Genomic DNA, 21,290 nt, shown 5'->3' on the forward strand with positions numbered 1-21,290 from the left:
CTTCCTAATTACATTAAACAAATTAAGCAATTCATGAATTGAATGTCGCTTCAAGCTACGCACTAATATTTAAGGTATTGGTTCATGCTGATGTCATTCTGTAACTTGTGGAGCGTATTGTGTGTACAGTTAAGCAAACACAGTTTCGTATTTCGGGTAAGTGCTGAATCTAACTAACAAAGCAATCAGTAAAGTAATAAAGTTACTTTTTCAACAACTGTGGCAACACTGCGCAAAGCTCTACTGGCTAACTGACTTTTCTATTGCTCAGATATGGCACAGACGTACTCTTTTGAACTATTTATTTTTGCCCTACATGGCGTGTTGTTTTTTTTTTAACCATTCAAATTTGACAGGGTTGTTGACAACACTCTTATCTGTAGTGTGTCATATTGACAAGGCATCTCTCCCTTGTGCTAACTCGTAACCGTGCCGCCATCTTGTAGCCGGAACCTCTCACTACAACCTGGCCGCCAGTCAACTGGCACTCGACCGGACAGTTTAAGAGTGTAAATGGCATTAAAACGTCGCTTAAGAACACACTACACGGACATTGACATTGATACGTTTAAAGGGTGAGAAAACAAAAAGGAAAGCGACGGCGAACATTGGCACGTTTAAAGGGGCAGAAAAAAGAAAGACAAAAAAAAACAGTCAACGAGTCCTACCAGCGAAAGTTGCTGCTAGCCGGGTGTCACCTGAGCCGTCGCCGTCATAAGTCGCGTGCTAGCGGGTAATGGATACCGAGCCTCCCCGGGGTCGCTGTGTCGTCCAACTGGACCGCACCACGTCGCCGCCTGCCTCGGGCTCGCTTCTTAAATCTGCAAGTCGCCGAGCGACCAACTAAACCTTGTGAGACGACGACATGCGCTCCCTCGCCGGGCTAGCGGCCACCTTGGCGGCGGCCAGCGTCTACCTCTACGTGCTCTCCACTCACCTGCCGCCGGCGGATGAGCACCTGCGGCCGGCCTCGCCTGGGGAGCCCGAGCCGGAGCCCCACTACTACAAGTAGGTCGAGTGCAACGGACAACTCACTCTTATTTTAATTTTCATTCTTAATAGTATACCTTGACTTGCGAGTTTTTGTTCGGGTGAGCAAGCTCGTTGGTCAACTAAATTTTCTTGTATTACCCGGCAATATCAAAGGCCCTTTTGAAATGAATTGAAATGTCATTTATCCGTTTCAGCCCCTAAAAACATTTTTGTTACACATTTTGAATCAAGAAAATCAGCACTGTATTTAAAAACGTAATAGAACATAAACAAACAAAGTGGTTTAAAATGTGTAATCCAGAAAAGACTATAAAGAACGTCATGTGAGCAAACCCGGAAAACAGGTTAGTGGACTTCCTGTCAATGCTGGGCTAACAAGCATGACCACGGGTTGATGACATGAGTATTCGGAGTTTTCTTTATGGCATGTGTTTTCGGACAAAAGTAAAATACATGTCCTTTATTCATACAAACATGATATATAAACACAAAGAAAGCCTAAACACCAGCTATTGACATCTCTTTAAAAAAAAAAAAAAAAAAACACACGGTCGACGTTTTAAGTTCCTACGTGTTGTTTGTCACGGCCCCTTCCACCATTCTGGAGCCGAGAAAAAGTGCTTCAAACTGTTTTTGCCGAATACGGAAGTAGGTAGCGTGGGTTTGCACCCCATTTCTGTACGTTGGGGCAAGCTGAGTCAAAAAAAAGAACAGCTGCCATGTTGTGTAACGTGTGCCCTTAAGGCACATGTGTTAAACTCAAGGCCCCGGGGCCAAATCCGGCCCACCACATCATTTTATGTGGCCCGCGAAAACAAATAATTTCCGTCAACTTCCATGATTCTTGCTAAAACACGTCCTTTATTCATACAAATATGATATATAAAATCAAACCCCTTTTTACAGTAAATTGATAGGGGCGGGAGGATTTAACAGTAACCCTGCTTAACGTTAAAGGCCGATGGAATCCAATGCCCTATCTCGCAAGATCTTTTGTATTTCACGAGAACCAATTGCACGTCAAACATTTAACGAGTAAACATCAATGCGCCCTTAATCGGAAGATGGGTCATAAAATTAACAGGAGATAAACAAAGCAACTTTATACATCACTAAATGTATTCTACTCGTGTGAAAATAGATATACATATAATGTGTTCATTTTCATGAAATCACATCCTTTTCAAGGTGACTTGGGAGCAGTGGGGCTGCATCCTGTATTGACAACCCGCCACTGAATGCTATGATGAGGCGAAACGAAACATTTACGGTCATAACGGCCCTCTGAGGGAAACCGTACCAACAATGTGGCCCACGGGAAAAATGAGTTTGACACCCCTGCTTTAAGGGATGTGGCCTCGTGGGTGATTTCCAGAGCTGGAGTCCTTTTTTCTCATTTTTGTGTTGAACTGTTTGTCCGTTTAATAAGCGGCTGAAAATGCATCTGTGACTATGGCGCTCCTTGTCCACATGCGAGGGCACTACAGTACCTTAATTACAGTACCTTTTCTTTCACGACACGAGTGGTGGTGTATCCGAAGCTTGTTTGCAACTACAATTTTGGCAGAGCAAAAAAAAAAAAAAGGCCAAGCAACGGCTGTTAAATCAAAAGACAACTCACCGCTATGAGCTCTGTTATGTTTTGGGCCGGCGGGGTTCTGCCTCACACGATGCAGTTGACGGGACTCAAATATGTATGTATTCATTGTGCTTGTGAAAGGAGCTCCACTTGCAGGGGGCAGGGCACACGTAGACGGACACTAATTCACACCTACACTTACGCCGGGGCCAAGATTTGAACCCGGGAACTCCACATTTTGAGGTAGACGTGCCAATTCATTTTGTCTTAAATCTCAACTGCGTGATGGACATAAATAGATGTGAGGAGAGGGTAGAAAAACACACAGACACGCGCTAGAATCCCTCTTGTCAGTAACTTAAGCCTGTGGGCCTTGTCCAGCACCTGCTTGGCCTCTCATCAGCGCCGCTTCCTATTGGTCGTCGGGCCCAACATGTGGCCGCGCGATTGGTCGTAATGCGCGCACGCCACACACGAACTTGTTCAGCATTTCAGGAGGGAAATGTGTCACAGTGGGCACTTTTATTTTCACCCAATGCGTAAGCTCCCTCGCGTTAACACTCCGCTTCGCTCCTCGTTGGCAAGTGGACGACTGTCTTTAGTTGCCACTTCACAAATGCGTGTCAAGTACTCAAACATTTTCAGAACATCCTTGATCATTTTTAGTCGCTTCCTTTGCTGTAAAGAGTCCAAAATAGCTCCGTTTCCCAGCATGCAGCACACACACAGCTTGTGTTGCCCAGTGGCGACCACCCAACAAATAAATCACCTAACTAAAGATACTTGGGCGAGTGCAATTTATGTGCATTAAAAAAGAAATCCAACTTTGACATTTCCCTACAAGGCTATTAATATGGACTATCTTTAGACTGTCAATCATAGTATTTTGGTCCTGGAAGCTGCGATGAATAAGTATGGGTACACATCGTTTGAATGGGGTATTTTTTAAGTATAAAAACAAAAACTACTAGCAATATATCTTAAAACATAAAAAAAAAAAAAAATCACAAATCATTAGCCAAGTGGCATAATTTCCAAAATAATTTTTAACTTACTGTTACAATATTGATTAAAAAAATACCAATGTGCTTGCTATAAATTGTTTTTCTTCTTGTTTTCCAAAAGTGTTCAAATATGCTTTTAGGCTTACGAAATTATGAACTTTAACAACTATTGACTGTCATGTGACCATCCGATTTTTTTTTTTTGTAACATTCTTAAGTTATAAAATGAAGGTAACTACTGGTCATAAGTCATATTCAAGCATAACAAATAAATAATCTTTAACTTAAGCAACGGTTGGTAAAGTCTTAACTATTAAAGATTCAATTGTAGGCGTTCACTGCCATTGACGGCCGTAGAAGTCAAATATCCATGTTAACTGCGAAGGCTGGCAGTGAATGAGTTAAGAAATACCGGTATCATACAAGTGTCTTTTGTTGACAGTGGAGTCTTATCGCTTTGAACGTGACGTCACTTCCCATATTCTCTTTTCAGTGCTTTGCTGAACTGCTCTCTGAAGTTTGTGGTTTTTCCCCATTCTCCAGGTTGAAGTTCCCGTCGGATCTGGACGAACTGCGGGAGCTTGCAGAGATGCTCAGGTTCTACAAGCGGGAGCACCACGGCTACGTTCTGCTGCTCTTCTGCAGCGCATACCTCTACAAGCAGTCCTTCGCCATTCCCGGATCCTCCTTCCTGGTGAGACGCTTGCCCCCTTCGAAGTTGGCTTTTGCCCCAACTTTGTCTGTTTGAAAGGTCCGACACGTAATGGGGGGGACCGGCAAACTTGTAGCCTTCTGAGGTAGTATCAGACAGAGGTGGAACTGCCTCTGCGTAAGAACGGTTTGACGTTGAACACCCGAGACTCACTGTATGAAAGGGACACGCGAATAAATCCCCGCTCTGCCATTCTGTCTCTCAATCCAGAACCTTCTTTTCATTGTTTCCCGTGTCAGAACATGCTGGCGGGCGCCATATTCGGACCCTGGGAGGGCCTGGCGCTGGCGTCGCTGCTCACCACCACGGGCTCCACGTTCTGCTACCTGCTGTCGTCCGCCTTCGGGAAGCAGCATGTGGTTCGCATCTTCCCGGACAAGGTGGCGCTGCTGCAGAGGAAGGTATGGTTGCTAGGCAGAATCTGTGGGGAATCTCAAAGAAAATGTATGTCATGAAAATTCAGCCCCTGAAGCCATTTTCACTGAGCAACATGACATTTTGGTAGGCACGTCTATCATAATTAAATCCACAAAAAGACCTAACAAGTCAGCCATTGTGGTTTGAAGCAGGCATTTGAGGGTACATTTGGCAATTTCCAGTGGTCCTTCAACTATTTTTGAAAAATCAGCCCCCTGAAGCCAGTTTCCCTTCGCAACATGAAATTTGGTAAGCATATCTATCGTGAGTCAACCCACAAAATCAGACTTAAGGAGCCATTACTAGGAATACACCGGAAATCTTCCATTTCCGCTTGAGGCTCATTTTGGCTATTTCCAGCAGTCCTTCTAAAAAAAAAAAAAAAAGAACTCATCCTACTGGAATAGTTTTTAAAAAACAGTTTCTCTTAGCAACGTGAAATTTGGTAGGCAAGTTTATCATGCGTGAACCCACGACAAAAGTCTCAAGAAGCCATTCCCGGGAATACACAGGCAGTCTACTGTTTTGATTTATAGCTGCCACTTTCGGGTCATTTTTGCTATTTCTAGCAAATATAGAAATGGCAGAGTAGCTGATGAATTGGTTTTTCTCCTGAATGTATTTGTTATGGACGATTTTAGAGGAGTTTAAAATGAGTTTTTTCTTATTTGTGAAAATTCCACCAAGAATGGCGGCCACTTGTTGTTACACTGCTATTTCTACTAGGGGTCATTCAAAGACAAACTTCTAATGGGATTTAGACAATTCAGCCCCCTGGGGCCAATGTGTTTGGCATGCCTCTCACTAGGAGACACGTGAGCGAGTCTCAAGAAGCCATGGCAGGAAAGACACAGGAAGTCTTAACATATTTCACTCTAAAGCGGCTGCAATTGTAGAGTCATTTTATTTTGGCCCTTTTTCTTTCAGGGGTCTTCCATTTCCAAGACTCTTCCTGGAGATTGCTCAATATAGTCTCCACGTTCATATTGCTTCCTCTTTTCCCATCTCTTCCTGCTCTGTCAGGTAGAGGAAAACCGTAGCAGCTTGTTCTTTTTCCTCCTCTTCCTGCGCTTCTTCCCCATGACTCCTAACTGGTTCCTTAACATCACCTGTCCGGTCCTCAATATCTCCATGTCCATCTTCTTCTTCTCCGTCTTCATCGGTGAGCAGGCCCCTTTATCCACGCGGCACAAAATCGCTGACGCACGGTTCCTGAAAAAAGCGCTCCCCCGGGTTTGCCGTTCCCAGGTTTGATTCCCTACAACTTCATCTGCGTGCGCACGGGCGCCATCCTCTCCGAGGTCCGCTCCCTGGACGACATCTTCTCGTGGGCCACGCTGGCCCAGTTGCTGGCCGTCGCGCTGGCGGCGCTGGTGCCCGGCGCGCTCATCAAACGCTATGGCCGAGCTCACCTCAAGGTGGAGGGCGCGGACGGAACACGGGAGGACGATCGGAAGAGGCGATGACGGAGGTAGGACGAGGACTTTTCATACCGGAAGTCTCCGCCGGTGGACCTTACACCGCCGACCTTGACGTCACTGTGATCGATGCGCAGTGGACTGCCGCTATTCGCTGTGGAGAGGGGCCGGGACCGGCCGCGAATAATTGACGGCCATTATAAGTGCATTGGAAAAATGATTTTTTCTTTTTAACCCCAAAAATTCTTATACCGCCGGTAAGAAAAAAAATAGGGGTGATTCCCCTCCCAAAGGAAAATGGAAACAAAATCTGCAACTAGGTGAATCCGCTTGATTTATTTATGGTTATGGTGGGGTCGTGTTCCATACCGATGCGCAATAGATGAAAAACTGTGATATCGAGAGACATTAAAGTCAAATTGTTTTGCCTCTCCCAAATGCGTTCAACATATTAAAACACATTTAAGGTACGGTGGTGCGTTGAGATATGAGTTTAATTTGTTGCGTGACACCACATAACCTAAAACACGCATCTCAAATCATCTTTCCCCATTAAAATGAACGGACGTGCCATTAATCTGTTGCCAACCGCCTGGCGGGGGACGGTACAATACAGTCACCACTCATCTTAGTTCCTCAGTAAGGTTTGTTTTGGTTTGCAGAGGATCAAGAATAAATGCCTGTAAGTCTGTGTGTGTCGCTCCACCATTGGTTAAAGTCCCTTTTTTCCCCCCCTTTATTAAAAACACGTCATTGTTTTGGGCGGCTTGAACGGATTCAAGTTTAAAGTCAAGGCACCGTCGCTACAACAGCAATAATACACTAAGCTCATTCAACTGCGAAGGTATACCTAATGAAATGATTTTTAGGATTCATCATGTGTGTTGACATCCAGCGCTTGTTCTTAACTTTATAAAGTTGCAAATGGAATGTCAGGTTCAAGCAAAGATGATTTGAAACTACAGCTGTTTACAAGCACTTATCTTTTACGTTGTTTATTTACATTCTCTGTGAAGCACTTAGACGTCTTAATACTTCATTTATTGAAAGTAACCGTGCGCACGTGTACTTCTGTTACACAATCTGTGTGTTTGTGTCTCTGAGGATGAGAGATTGTCGTTCTCTTCTTCTTTGACCACATTTTGTAACCGTTTAAAAAATGCAACTCTTAAGTTTTGTTTTTGTAAGTCCATGTCAAGGGCAACGGACAATAAAACTCACTTATTAAAAACTCTTTATTCTTCTACATTTTGTCCACGTCATGCACATACACACACAGACCTTTCACATTGCCGGAGATTACGTGCCATCGGTAAACAATGTAAAGACACACAATGATATTTGTTTTTTATATATATATATATATTGGTGGGAGATCATGAGCAGGATATGTGCCATTTTGTTTAAACACTGATTTGGATTAAAGTGTTAAAAAAAAAAAAGACATTTGAATGGGAATCAAGTCACCTTTTAAACAAATGAGCAGCTTAACGTGAGGAAGTGGACAGTACAGTAGTTGAATTTGTCCAGTGCTTTCAAATAAAAGAATATTTCTCACAAGAGCAGAAACTCTAAAGTCAAACAGCTAAACAGAAGTGGGGGGAAAAAGGCAAACAAAACTTGGGCGACGTCGACTCACATTCATTCATTTCAGAGAGTGAGTAGTTTTGACTCTTTTTTGTTGAATTCATTGACTTAACCGATTGGTAAATTAGATATATTTTTTTTTCTATTAATTTTAGTAAATCAAGTTTGACTTTTTGGTTTAACTACAAATGATTGCCCTGAATTAACTGACTGTTTTATAGCTTTCATTTAATTTCTTTTCAATATATTCTTTTTTCTTGACTTTATTTTCTGAACTTTTATTTCTACTAGTGTCTTTAATTGACTTGTATTGTATTTTGAAATGTCCCATTTCATTTGCAGCCCAAAAATGCTTTTGCAAAAGATGCTCAAGTGTCATCAAAAGTTACCGCACCTCACAACCCTTCGCGATTCTCACGAAGTTAAATATGCAGACCAAAATGTTCGAAACCGATCTCCGTATGATGGAGTACACGTCAAGGAAAAAACCTCCGACTAAGCAAAAGTAAGCAAATAATTAGTTTGAATATGTTGACTTTTTTTTTTTCAGCGTATATTTTGGTTTTGTTATTGTTATTTCATAAAATGAAATTTATGTTCCGTAAGCCTTATTAGATGCTGGGCGGGGAATAGACTTACTTTTCAAAATGTCTTATTGATTATACATTTTTATTCAGTATTTAAATCTTAAATAGATTTTTTTTTCATTTGTGATGTAGTTGTGAATGTTTTATTTGTGTTTCTCATTTTGATTGTAGCTCGCTCGTGTTGATGATTCACACTCATTGATTTATCCATCCATCCATTTTCTGAGCCGCTTCGCTTCTCCTCACGCGGGTCGCGCTAGGCGTGCCGGAGCCCATCCCGGCTATCATCGGGCAGGAGGCGGGGTACGCCCTGAACCGGTCGCCAGCCAATCGCAGGGCACATACAAACAAACATCCGGCCACACCCACGCCCACGGGCAACCCCGGAGTCCCCCAATCAATGCATGTCTTTGGGATGTGGGAGGAAAGCGGAGCGCCCGGAGAGAAGCCACGCAGGCACGGGGAGAACACGCAAACTCCACACAGGCGGGGCCGGGGACCGAACCCGTGAGGCCGACGCTTTTTATTGAATTGATGTTTACATGATGATATCATCATTGAATTAGTTTATTTGTATTGATTAATTAAACTGTAGGGGTGTGCCCCTTCGAAGACACACGGTGACACTTAGTGGCTCTTTTCAGCGTAAAATATACAAACAGAAACACTTCAACATTGTTCGATTCATGCGCTTCCGTTGAGCATTATCATCCATATACTGGATCTACAGTGTCAGGAAAAGCCTACTAGAACATATGAACTTTATCTGGGATTAAGCAGAGGCAGATGGGTGCTGAATCCCATTAAAAAAAAAAAAAAAAAGTTTGAATGTGATCAGTTAGTTCTGAACACAGCCACATCTCCAGTTATAAGAGGGTGTGCACACTTATGCAACCACAGCTCAATCCGTTTTTTGTACTTTCCCCTCTCAAAAAGACTTTTGTTAATTGCGTTGTAAGATCCTGGCATGTCAACAGGGGTGTGTACACTTGATATCCACAGAAGGTGTACCTAATGTGTCCATACGGTGCATTCAAAATAAATAAAGACAGTAGATTGGGAGATGACTGACGGGTGGAAATGAAGTTCAAGTCAGCGAGCATCGCAGGGGATGGAAGAAGCACACCTGAAGGCACTTTTGAGGGGGACGTCACGGCGGTCGCTGCCATTACGGGTCAGGTAGACGTCGCACTGGTGTCGGTCGTGCTCGGGCGAAGTCACAGCAACGATTCACCGGCTGAAGCGCTCGCGCTCTCTCCTGAGGCACTGCGAGGAGAGAGAGAGAGAGATGGAAGATGGAAGATGGAAGAGAATTGACGGACAGAGGAGAAACAAATGCGCTCGAGACCCCTTTTACGGTGCCTGGGAAAGTAAAGGTCAGAAAAGGACAAATTCAAGTGTGTTTGAATTAGCAACGCTAGCAAGCTGAAAGGCACAATACAAAACCTAAAATAGTAGTCAAATTAAAAATGTAATACTGAATGACAAATTCTCTTGATTAAAAAATAAATGCATTTTATTCAATTTTAATGTACACAATTCATCTTTCAGTGTTTGTTTATTTATAATGCATTAGATATAAATGCATATACAGTCATGATGTACATAATTTGTGGCTCGTCTAAATTGATTTATTAAGAGTTTGTATCCATTTCTGAAATTTTAGAATTAATGACATTTGAATGTTATTTTTTAGTTTCATCTTTCAAGTGGTGAGGGCTATTAAAATAATGCATGTATTTTTATTTGTATTAAAGAAATGAATACACGTGTGGTTAATTTATGTCTATATAGACTCATAGAATTATTGTTTTACAATTTATCAATTTCTTGACTGTATGCATTTCATTTTTGTATTTATTTTCACCTTTATAGCCTTGATGATTAATAATAAATGTAGTCTTCTTAAATGCTACTTTAATATTTAGTAATGATTCATTATTTAAGTATACACCGAGAGAGAGAAAAGTAAGGCAATGTCCACACAAATGTTTTTAGTGAATTTATATGCATGTCGCCATGTAAAAAATAAATCATCCATACTTGTGTTTGATACTGTATATTCCAAAATAAATAAATCCAAAAGATTTTGGTCCCTACCTGCGCAGATGGAGCAGCCCTTGCACGCAGTGCTCTTCGTGGTAGCGCACAAACTGCGTGCAGGTGAGCCGGACCTCCTCGCGAGCTCCTCCCGCCGGACCGTTACGGTCCGCATCTCGTCCCCGCCACAACGCCGACAACCTGCCGGCAGCGCAGCGGTCACGCGAAAGCGCCGCGCCGGCGTCGGGGTCGGCGGTACGCTCACCTCCTCTTGAAGGGCACGATGATGAGGTGGCGGTCCAGGCCGAAGATCCCGAAGGACAGGAAGCCTTGGCCGTAGTTAGCCACGGCGCAGAAGAACTGAAGCTCCAAGTACAGACGGCCGGGGTCTTTGTTCAACAACCACCACAGGCAGCTCGACAGGTTCTGTGCAAAAACAAAACAAGACGCTCGCCGGTCACCACCTAACAGGAGAGGAACGTTCTCGTCAAATCCGATGAAAAAAAAAAAAAGAATTGAAATCGACATTTGCAAAAACTACTAAACAAAAAAAAGACTGAAAAGAAACATTTCAATTGTGAAATCTTTCTGCTCAAAACAATGATGAAAAGGTTTTTTAAAAGATTGAAGAAAATGAAGAAATACACTACATGAAATTGTTAACACTTAACTAGAAGACATTTCAAAAAGTTAATTCTCCTCAATACCTAGCTGAAAAAAAATGTATCAAATAAGAAAATAAAGAATCATTTCAAAAAAATAAGTCCATTTCATTTCATTGTCTGCTACCATTATTATTAGTATGGCGACACATAATTTGATATAAAAGTAACAATTTAAAGCCATTTAGAAAAATAAATAACTGGATTGTCACCTAACCCTAACAAGAAGAAAAACTAAATCGAATGAAGACATAACGGAATTTTAAAAAATAAAGTAAAAATTCTCATTCATAGCACGCTGATGAATTGAACTGAAAAAAGAGATCAACACTCAATAGTGAAATATATCTATATCTATAACATTTAAAACATCAATTTAAGATATATAAATCAATATAGAAAAATAACTGGATTCTCACTGCAAGCAAGTTCAATATAATACAATTTGAAATGAGTTAAAATTAAGAAAAAACACTAATTACATAGAAGGAATATATCAAATAAATGTAACTATTACATAAAAAGTCCTTCAAAATAGGAGATATTGTAAACATAAAATAAGATTGAATTCTCACCGCTAAGAGGCTGACAATAAGCAGGAGACAGAGCAGAACGTGTCTGACGGTCTGCTTGTCATCTGCGGCTTGTCGGCGCTCAGGTGCTGTTAGATTCGGCAGGTGTTCTGAAGAGGACCAACTCCGCTGCTGCTGCTGCCCGTGGCCTGCAGAGAACATTGCACCAAATATCATCATCATCATCATCATCAACGAAGGGGAATTCTAGCCATATACAACACGATCACATTTTTCTTCTTGCCTGTGCTGTTACCATGGTTTCTCTGCGTGCTGGTGATCATATCCGGCATGCACCGGAGCGGAGGAGGCGTGTGGAGGTCTAACATGAAAATCATTGTCAATGAGTAACACCGTTCCTAATGATCCTCCCTCAAAAAAACAAAAAAACAAACAAAAGCCTGATACCGGAGTTAATACTGCACGCAGAAGGTGAAAGTTCCGCTAACTGCTCTTGTTGTTGTTGTTGTTCTTGTTGTTGTTGTAGTGGGTCTTCCACACCGGCAGGGGTCCTCAGCTGCTCCTCACTGGAGGCGGGTAGCGCCGCAAGGCTCAGGACGTGGTAGCCCCTCTGCTCCCGCCGGTCTCCCTGGCTGAGGCCCATCAGAGAAACGGCAGCCAGCGCCAGGCTGACTGCCAGCACCGCCGCTGTGCTGATAATCTGCGCATCAAAATGGACACCCACTTTGCTTTGCTTCACTTTAGGGCATTATGCACATTTGGGACAATAACACTGTGTAACACTTAAATATCGGAAAATGGAAAAATAAATACATACTCATTTCGAATGTATTACAGGAGTTCAATAAAAACCATACCTAAATCAATGTTTGAACAGATGAAATGCAAATTGATTGCCGTTTAAAGTGAGATACAACTGAACTGTACCTAAAAAAAATGTGCTGTATTGAATTTTTTTTTTTTTTTTTAATCCAAGCCACTATCATAACGCACAGTTTGAACCTTTTAACCATTGATTCTCTGCGTACCACGAGAGAGAGAGCCTTCACAACACACTTTGATGATTACTTTTTTTTTCCCCATCAATTCATTCATAGTACTTTGAGAGAAAAGTGTCAGAAGGTGTTTGTCTTACCTGAGCTTTGCTGTAGAAGAAGGCAGAGTCAATGGAGTCGGTCCTCTGGCCGACTAACAAAAGACCTCCCACCATAAAGAAAGGAACCCTGCCAACGTGCGCATTAGAAATGAACAAAATGACGAGAAAGGCTCGTTGAGAGGGAACCGAAACCTGCCGCAAATAGTGAAAAGCCACAAAAATCATTAACGCCCCACACAAAAGGGGTTTGTAATTGATGGCGGCAAAGCACTTAAACCGGAGAGGATCATAAAGTACCAACACCACGTACAACTGTATTCAACATAAACAAGCCAACTTCACATGAGAATCATCAGTAGTATTAGCTCGCATAATCGCCTACATAACGCGCTACTTACTACACATTGACATGACATCACACATGGGCAAATGAATATGCGGACTAGCACTTTTCAAACGGTATTAACGTCATTCAACTCACCTTTTGGCATTTCACACAAATTGGAATAAATATACAACCCAGACGGAAACATGGCAGTGTCAACAAGATCTCGCCAGATGGCGCCAAAGTAACCCTTTCATGGCTTTGGGCTGAGCACAAATCAGTGAATAGACAGATTTTCAGTATGCAATGGAGGATAGGGTCCCAAATAAATGCTTAACCGCGAATATGCAGAGGTTTACAGCAAAAGCCTCTCACATACGTGTTATTTATTTAAATCCTGTTAGGGAGTAACTAATAACATCGAACGAGATGAAGTCATTTCATTTCAGAATGTTTGTAATTGTCATCCATTACATGACTGAGAGAAAATGTGTGTTACATCACAGTTGCTTTTGGAAATCTACATGCTGGCCGTGAACTCAACTCACTTCACACACAAGCAGCAGATGGTAAACCTTCCCAAAAAGTCTTCAACCTGTTTTTTGCCACAGTTTGTCAAAGCAAAATACTTACAAGCGTATTTAAAACAAGCACATAGCTTAGCACTCTTTATCTGATAGCTTAATACTACCGCTAACACAATAGGAAACACCGCAGACAGGTTAACAAATAGCATCTACGTGGCAGTTTTGCAACGCTTTAAGCGATGGCCATTTGCACACAATCCACGACAACAGTCAATATAACAATCCTCGCAGGTATATAGTCTTGATGCTCTTCTGCGAAAAACCACTGATATCACTGCAGTTTACAGAGTCACTTACTCCAGGAGTTGTGAAACTTCTTCTTCTTATTATTCTTATTATGATGATGATTGTATTATGGCGCCCCCGGTGGCCAAGTCCAACACACACCAGAAGAAGCCGAAATGAACGTCTTAACGGCATTTCCATTCATTTCAATGGGGAAAGACGATTTAAGAGAAGATCTGTTTGTGCTCTCCCAAAACAGGTGCAACAGATCCCTATCGTGTGCTCTTTGCTGTGGAACTCACCCCCAACCCAGAATCAGGAAAATGGCCGGCCGAAGCCTGAGCAGATCGTCTCTGCTGGTCAGAGCCAAGCACAGCGGGATTAAACCTAAAAGCGCAATAGAGGAGAGACGCTTAGGGTTAGCATGCGGATCGGCGACGGCGTTTCAACGTGTAGACGTGCACACTCGCCCGTCCAAAGGTACGTGCTGTACAGAGAGCCGTAGAGCAGCGCGAACGCCAGCATTTTGCCCGCCACATTATCCTCTTCTCGGGCCAGGAACTTCCACAGGATCATGCTCACGCACACCAGGAACTGGAACAAGGGCAAATGCCAATCAGGTTACCACATCCAACTCCAGAGCTGATGTCGAGGTGACTGAATCTCACCTGAGCCAGGAAGAGATTTAAGGCAAAGAGGTGAGGAAGCCGCTTGAACTTCCCGCTGAGCAGCATCACAGCGATTGTCCAAACCTGCAAGGACGGACACGTGGACAACGTGTAAAACAAACCGAAGTGTCCTTCCGGAAATCAAGGGATTGTTGAAAAAGATTTGGTCAAATCTTAGCCTTCTTTTAACCTTGTACAGACCACTTTGTCCACTTTTGGGGTTTTTTTCCTAATCAGGACTAAAATTAAGAAATAAATGTAGTTCAAATCAATAAGATGACTTTAAAAATACAAAATAAGTGAATTCTTAGTGCAACCAGGCTGACAATCAAAAAAGTAAATTGTAAAAAAACCAAAACATTGAAGTAAAAGTCAATGTAGGAATAATTACAAAATGACATCATTAATTTTTACAGGATTATAAAATAGGTCATTTGAAAAATAATAATAATCGTGAAATTGATATTTAGAAAATTGAAATTCTTTTTAATCCGAGAAAATATATTATATAACATAAATAATAATATAACAATGCACATATAAAAACACTACTTCAAAAATGAATTCCTAACTCATGCTGACAGTTTTGAAGCTTATGTGATGATGTCACTTTTCATTTCTAACCCTGTTGCAAATCATTTGCAAATATTACTATTATGATTATGACTAATATTACAAATAAAGTTGAACCAAAAGTAGTAGTTTGCAAGAAATAAATAAATAAGTCAATTACAACATCTCTATGTCTTCTCTTTCTCGTGAAATTGAGTCCATTTTGTAACTGCACTAATTGCGATTCCTAATCGGGCTTGAATCCTAATACACGCTGGGACCGCAAACAAATATTGTTGTCGGTTAGCGTGTTCGCTTCGGCCTTGTCGTCGTCGTCGCACCAGCGCCGGCAGGCAGACGACGCTGATGTCGAAGCTGACGTTCTGAAGCTCGGCCACCAGAGGCGCCGGGTCCATCAGCGGGATGGTCAGCAGCCAGGCCGAGACGTACACGATGGGCGCCGAGAGGAGCGTGCCGATGACCATGCCCGAAGTCACCTGACCGGCGACACCGCAGCAAAGTGAGTGCTTAACAACGGGATGCTAAAATGTATCCAAATGAAATACAAATGCAAACATTTCAGAGGTGTCTTGGAGAATGCGAGCATGACGTAGCTTCATTAAACACAAATTCCCGCCTCATTTCGACATTCAAAATCATTTTCAATGTTTCTTGATTGTTTGTGACCTAATATTTCTTGAAAAGCTGAATTTGGGGTTTTTGTTTGACTAGAAGCCATAGTCATACAAATTCTACATATATATATATATATAGAGAGAGATTTTTTTTGGGGGGGGAAATCGTGAACTACTGAAATAATCGCCCGAACGAAATGAAGCTTTTGACACTACTCCAAGTTAGCGAGGTGTAGCTGTCTAGTGACAGGTGACACAGTCTGACTGGAGTCAAGTCGTGTGACTCGAGTCTCCCACCTCGGCTACTCACCACCTCCAGCTCCATGCCGTAGTGGCCGGCGTAGATGGCCACGCTGGGCGCGCTCGGGAAGACGCCGTAGAGGAAGGCAAAGTTGGACAAGCTGGTGTGGTTGGCGCTGGTGCTGTTGACACCCACGTCCAAAATGTCCATCATGTCCTTGCAGAACAACGGCATCAGCAGACTGACGGAACAAATTGAAGAGGTCAAACGCAGAAAGCGGTCAAGCGCCATTTCGACAAAAACGGTTAGGAGAGTTTGCCGATTAAGTGACATCAAAGACCTTTCTAAGAACATTTTGAAAATGTGCCTTGTGATTGCCTAATACGTTAACTTAGAATACCCAACACAAAAATGGAAACGCTTTTGAATTTGAACTATTCAACTGTTGGTTTGGGATGTTTATATTATATATATATATATACATACACATCATTTTTTTTCATGATTCTAATTATTATGATTATTAATCAAATACTTTATAGGGATAAATAGGATAATAGTGCTGTCAAGTTATTTTTTAAATGCGGTACACGGATGAATATTGGTGCCGTATATGTTTATCTAATTTAGATTTGTACATTTATTTTTTTCAAATAAAAGATTATGATCAAATTCAATTAGCTATCTAGAGATGCATCTGATATTGGAGGTCTCCATTTTAATGTCATTTCGATTTTTAAATTGAATACAAAAAGACATTGGTGCTGTAAATTTGTCTTCAAATTTCATTTTTAGAAATGAAAACAATTACATGAATTGAGAGAAATATAATATTGGTGTTGCAAATGTTCATCTAATCGTGACTGTATTATCATGACTAACACCATTTTTCAAAAAGACCATCAAATTAAAAAAGTGAATTCAGCTTGCTGAAATTCAGAGAATTGAAAGCATTCAACAACGCTGGATGCTGCCCTGCTGCCCTGCTGCCCTGCTGCCCTGCTGCCCTGCTGCCCTGGTTCTTTTCCCCCAGTCGTCATGATTTTCGATATAAATTCCCACTCACAGTTTGGCAGTGATGAGGAGAATCAACGCGACGCCGGCGTCTCGCGTCAGTTTCCTCAGCTGACCAACCTGCAACGCAAACGTGAAGCCTTGTCGGTCCCGCTTCAAACGCACAAAATAAACGTGACCCGACCATGGTGAGGCCCAGGTAGAACAAAGCCGCCCCTCCGAAAGAGTTGGCCAGGCCGTCGATGAACTGGGACAGTACGTCGGGAATTTTCTGGCCCAGCGCAAAGTGCGAGGCGATGCCCACGACCACCATGAACACGATCGGGTTCTTGAACACCTGGAGAAGAGAATTTGAGAGGGTTAACCCTCGTACGGATAATGACTTAAACGTACGGTATGTCGATTATGAGTAGTTATGAGATTCGGCATTTACCGCGACCGACAGCGACGCGGTACCTGTAGCGCGACGACCGCCGGCACTCGGGCCGTGCTTCGCTCCCCGCGGTGGTCGTTCCGCCTCCTCCACCTCTGCGCCTCGCACAGAGCAAAGCCGACGGGATTGAGCAGCATGAGCGACACGGGGGCCACCAGGTAGATGTACTGCAGGTACTCCGGGTACGTGCTCCGATACAAAGCATCCACTGGCGAAATACGACTTGTAAGTAAGAACTTGAGTTCTATACTGTTCGCGTCTTCGTGCGGAACCTCACCTATGGGATAGCCCAAGGCGAAGTCGTTGCTTTGCGTGGCAAAGATGGCGTACAGGCCGGCTTTGCCGTACCTGTTTTCCGGACTGGCAACCATTAGCGTGAGCACACACACTAGCGTGAACACAGCCACCTAAACACACACAATGTTTTGAGATCCGGCCCGCCGCTTCATTTTATGTGGCCCGCAAAAGCAAACCATGCACGTCTACCATACGTTCCCGTGTATAATGCGCACTCATGTATAATACGTACCCCCAAAGTTGACCTAAAAATTCTGTAAACCCTTCAACCTACGTATAAGTATTATCTGTATTTTGTTAGTTTTGTAAAATAATTACTCTGAAGTTCAGCACTTTATTTGAACACAGACTTTCTTTTTATTTACATGCTCTTATTCTAAAATTCACAGCCCTTTTATTTATAAAATTAGAAAACACACAGTTTTGCTCATATGTTTGATTACCCAAGCAGAATTTTATAAGATGTGTACAATTCTTTAAAGAAACCATGAAGGACCAGGCGAGACACATTTAATTTGATTTGAATGGGATTCAAATTTAACTGTCAAGCATTTCACAAAAGCATTATCATTAAACAAAACATAACCATAAAGAAATTAATGATGGATGTCGTTCACTCATCAGTCGTATTTAAAAAAAAAAAAAAAATTTATAAATAAAAATGTTCACAAATTCTGCCTGGCTATGTAAACGTATGAGCATAATTGTACATATATGCAGTCATGTGTACCCCTGTCATATTGGAATGCAAGTGTGCAGCTTTTTCATAACCTCTGGATGGCGGCATACATTTAAAATGTAAAAGTCTTTTTCATTTTCTCCTATACCTATGCATAATGCGCACTATTGACTTTTAATTTTAAAAAAATGTGGGGGGGGGGGTGGGGGGATTGCGCATTATACACGGGAAATTACAGTACATCCTGTTTCTTGATCAAATCTGTTCGAAAATGACAAAATGTCCACTTTTTAATAACATTGAGAGATTGCAAGCGACCAAACCACTTTTGAAAATAAACTGTTTTCCTTTACTTTGGATATCAAAACGAGTTATCCATCAACTTTTTGTGTGCATGTAATATGATGAGGCAATCATCCATTTATATGGTTACGCTGTCATAAAGAGTTTGACAGCCCCGGAGTAGAAGCTGACCTTGGCGACCAGGACGCTCCATAGGAAGGACCAGACGACGTGGCCGAACTCCAGCAGCACCATGTTTTTGAACAGTAGGGCCGGGAGAGCAAATTTGGACACAAAGTTGCCCAGACCCTTCGCCTGGTTCTCCGTGATCACGTCCGCCCTGTGCAGGGGCCAACAAACGCTCAAGTTCACATTCCTGTTTATAGTTCACCTTTTCATTTTCCTTTTTAAGGGTGCGTAAGCACAAAGCTGCGTGTCAAAAGTGACACTTTTTTGCGACCATTACAACCCAGTTAAGGACACAAACACACACTAGTGTGTATAATAGTTGTGCTTTACATTGTGGATTTTATATTTACGGGATAACTGCGATTGAAAAAGGATTGATGGATTATTCGGAATCATTCCAACACCTTATTTGGCTTTTGAAATGACAGTGCTATGAGCATTTCCCAAACGTTTCAATTCTTCGCATAGAAAAATGATGGGAAATGGATTTATTATTGTCGTTTGATTTTAAGCACACTCCAAGTAATAATAATTGGACTAAATTTGAAAAAATGTTCACGTCACCCAACAAATTTGTACTTTATTTATTTGTCGGGTTTTTGGGATGCGCCAAGCCATGTATTAGATTTTCACTTTTTCATTCAAAAAACTAGATTTAATAAAAGTTTGCAGAAACATTACATTCTTTATTTTAATTTGTGGAAGAAAAACGAGTCCTTTTTACGACCGTATTGATTCCATTGTATTGCTCGCAAGCCTGACTGCTGAACCCCCGAAAGGTCGAAAGGTCGAAAGGTCCTGGCAATGTCACTCACGCAAATGAATGTATTTTTGTCCAAAAATGTATAAAGAACAGGAAATCCCACCTGCCAGCTATGTATCCACACAGGATGATGCCGAAGCACTCGAGCAGGGCTGGGAACAGCTTGTCGATGGACATATGAGGCCCGGCAGCAGCAGCACCGGGGCTCGTCGGGGAGCTATGGGAGAGGTTTCTCCCGTGGATGAGCACGTAGCTGCCGGCTGTCTCCATGGCGACGGCCGGGGCTGCTGTGGAAGGCAGAGGAACACCCCGGTGGTGGACGGAGGCAAACGGCGGAGCTAGGGTTCGGAAATGAGCTCCGTTAACGCACTTCAGGCGGCGCATTAACGTGAGCCGAAAACGTCAGCTGTCAAATGAAACGACTTCCATTTCCATTCATACATTCAAACGCTTTTCCGGGAACTCCATAAAAGGGCTTAGCCCTCATTTAGCGGCGCCGCGCTTATGCTAAAAACAACAAGGCACGTCAAGCCCGGCCGACGTTCACAGCGTTGATGTGTCTTGAGTTGAAGAATATGGCACATCCTATTCCGTTTAGACCTTCTAAATGCTTACCTCTGTTACCTAAATCACCATCTTGTCCGTGGACTGTCCCGCTAGGTGTCAAGCTAGGTGTTTATTTTTCGAGAGAGCAGTTGTGGCGATTTCTGAATCTGACAGCTGGAAGTGATTGCCAGGCGAGCGGGCCAATCAGAGGCGAGAGGTGAATCCGCATCCCTCTGCGATTGGATGGAGGCGATGCTAGGGCGTGGCAAGGCTGGGGCTGTGGACCGATCGATAGATAGATAGATAGATAGATATTGACTATTGCAACATTAGTCATTCGAACTGCTCTAAGTGCTTGGAGGACAATTGTCCAAAAAAATAATAATAATGTACCAGCATTACTAGATAACTAGCAACCCTTTACTGCTCAGTGACTGTTTTTTTTGTTGTCAATGTCTTTATGTCTCCAAAGTGTTCTCTGTCAATTGACTGTCTGTTGTCGTACTCGAGCGGCTCCAACTACCGGAGACAAATTCCTTGTGTGGTTTTTGGACATACTTGGCAAATAAAGAGGATTCTGATTGATAGATAGATAGATAGATAGATAGCTAGACAGAGACAGACAGACAGACAGAAAGAAAGAAAGGCCGCACAGCAACAACAGCCTCTTAGGGACGGAGTGCAAGAAAGATGGTAGAAGACACCAGCGGGAGCAGGACACTGGCACCAGTCGGGTTATCGCTGTTGGCTTTGGGGGGGTCACAGGGGCAGTGGACGTGGATGTCCACTCAAGATCCTTCTTGCCTTCTCCACCACCTCGATCTACCTCTTATCCACCTCGATCCACATTTTATCCACCTCGATCTACGTCTCGTCAACCTTGATCCACATCTTGTCCACCTTGCTTTCTGTGCTTGTTTATTCAACTACAGAGTAGCGGGTGTTTATTTTTGTCACACACAGCTTTACAACTACACATAGCCTCCAATTAAATATAAACATTATAATACATTTTGAATACTTTTTTTAATTTTTTTTTTAACGCTGCATTAAACATTTTCACACAGAATTGCATCATACTGCTAATTGGGTCAACATTGTAAATCATTTTGTACATATAAATGATGTTTACACTCAGAAATGATTTGGATTTGTTATGTATGACTGTGTGATAGATGAGTGAATGCTGCTTTGAAGTGCAATCCGATGAAGTATAAATAGAAAAC

General features: G+C 42.4%; 2 protein-coding genes across 4 annotated transcripts; one reads left to right on the top strand and one right to left on the bottom strand.

The window, feature by feature from the left end:
• The first annotated feature begins 227 nt into the window (after nt 1–227).
• LOC133485665 (transmembrane protein 41A-B-like) lies at nt 228–7,354 on the top strand. The gene is made up of 5 exons (XM_061789740.1): nt 228–1,008; nt 4,120–4,270; nt 4,528–4,689; nt 5,729–5,867; nt 5,954–7,354. The coding sequence occupies exons 1-5, from the start codon at nt 866–868 to the stop codon at nt 6,169–6,171; spliced, it is 813 nt and encodes a 270-aa protein (XP_061645724.1). The 5' UTR covers nt 228–865; the 3' UTR covers nt 6,172–7,354.
• Nucleotides 7,341–20,127, bottom strand: LOC133485662 (lysosomal cholesterol signaling protein-like). 3 transcript variants are annotated; one of them, XM_061789724.1, is made up of 18 exons: nt 19,622–20,120; nt 18,759–18,906; nt 17,586–17,715; nt 17,332–17,516; nt 17,060–17,212; nt 16,928–16,995; nt 15,931–16,102; nt 15,327–15,482; nt 14,434–14,517; nt 14,236–14,359; nt 14,068–14,152; nt 12,668–12,755; nt 11,980–12,232; nt 11,828–11,893; nt 11,575–11,720; nt 10,603–10,763; nt 10,398–10,538; nt 7,341–9,563 (listed from the first exon to the last, which is right to left on the bottom strand). In XM_061789724.1, exons 1-18 carry the CDS (start codon nt 19,900–19,902, stop codon nt 9,515–9,517), a joined length of 2,490 nt encoding a protein of 829 aa, XP_061645708.1. In that variant the 5' UTR covers nt 19,903–20,120; the 3' UTR covers nt 7,341–9,514. The 3 variants fall into 3 exon arrangements, with proteins under 3 accessions (XP_061645708.1, XP_061645707.1, XP_061645709.1); XM_061789723.1 differs by having other exon boundaries at nt 11,816–11,893; XM_061789725.1 differs by lacking the exons at nt 7,341–9,563; nt 10,398–10,538 and having other exon boundaries at nt 10,607–10,801; nt 11,816–11,893; nt 19,622–20,127.
• Between the last annotated feature and the right edge of the window lie 1,163 nt (nt 20,128–21,290).

Source organism: Phyllopteryx taeniolatus, chromosome 11 (assembly GCF_024500385.1).
Source record: "Phyllopteryx taeniolatus isolate TA_2022b chromosome 11, UOR_Ptae_1.2, whole genome shotgun sequence".
NCBI classification, from domain to species: domain Eukaryota; kingdom Metazoa; phylum Chordata; class Actinopteri; order Syngnathiformes; family Syngnathidae; genus Phyllopteryx; species Phyllopteryx taeniolatus.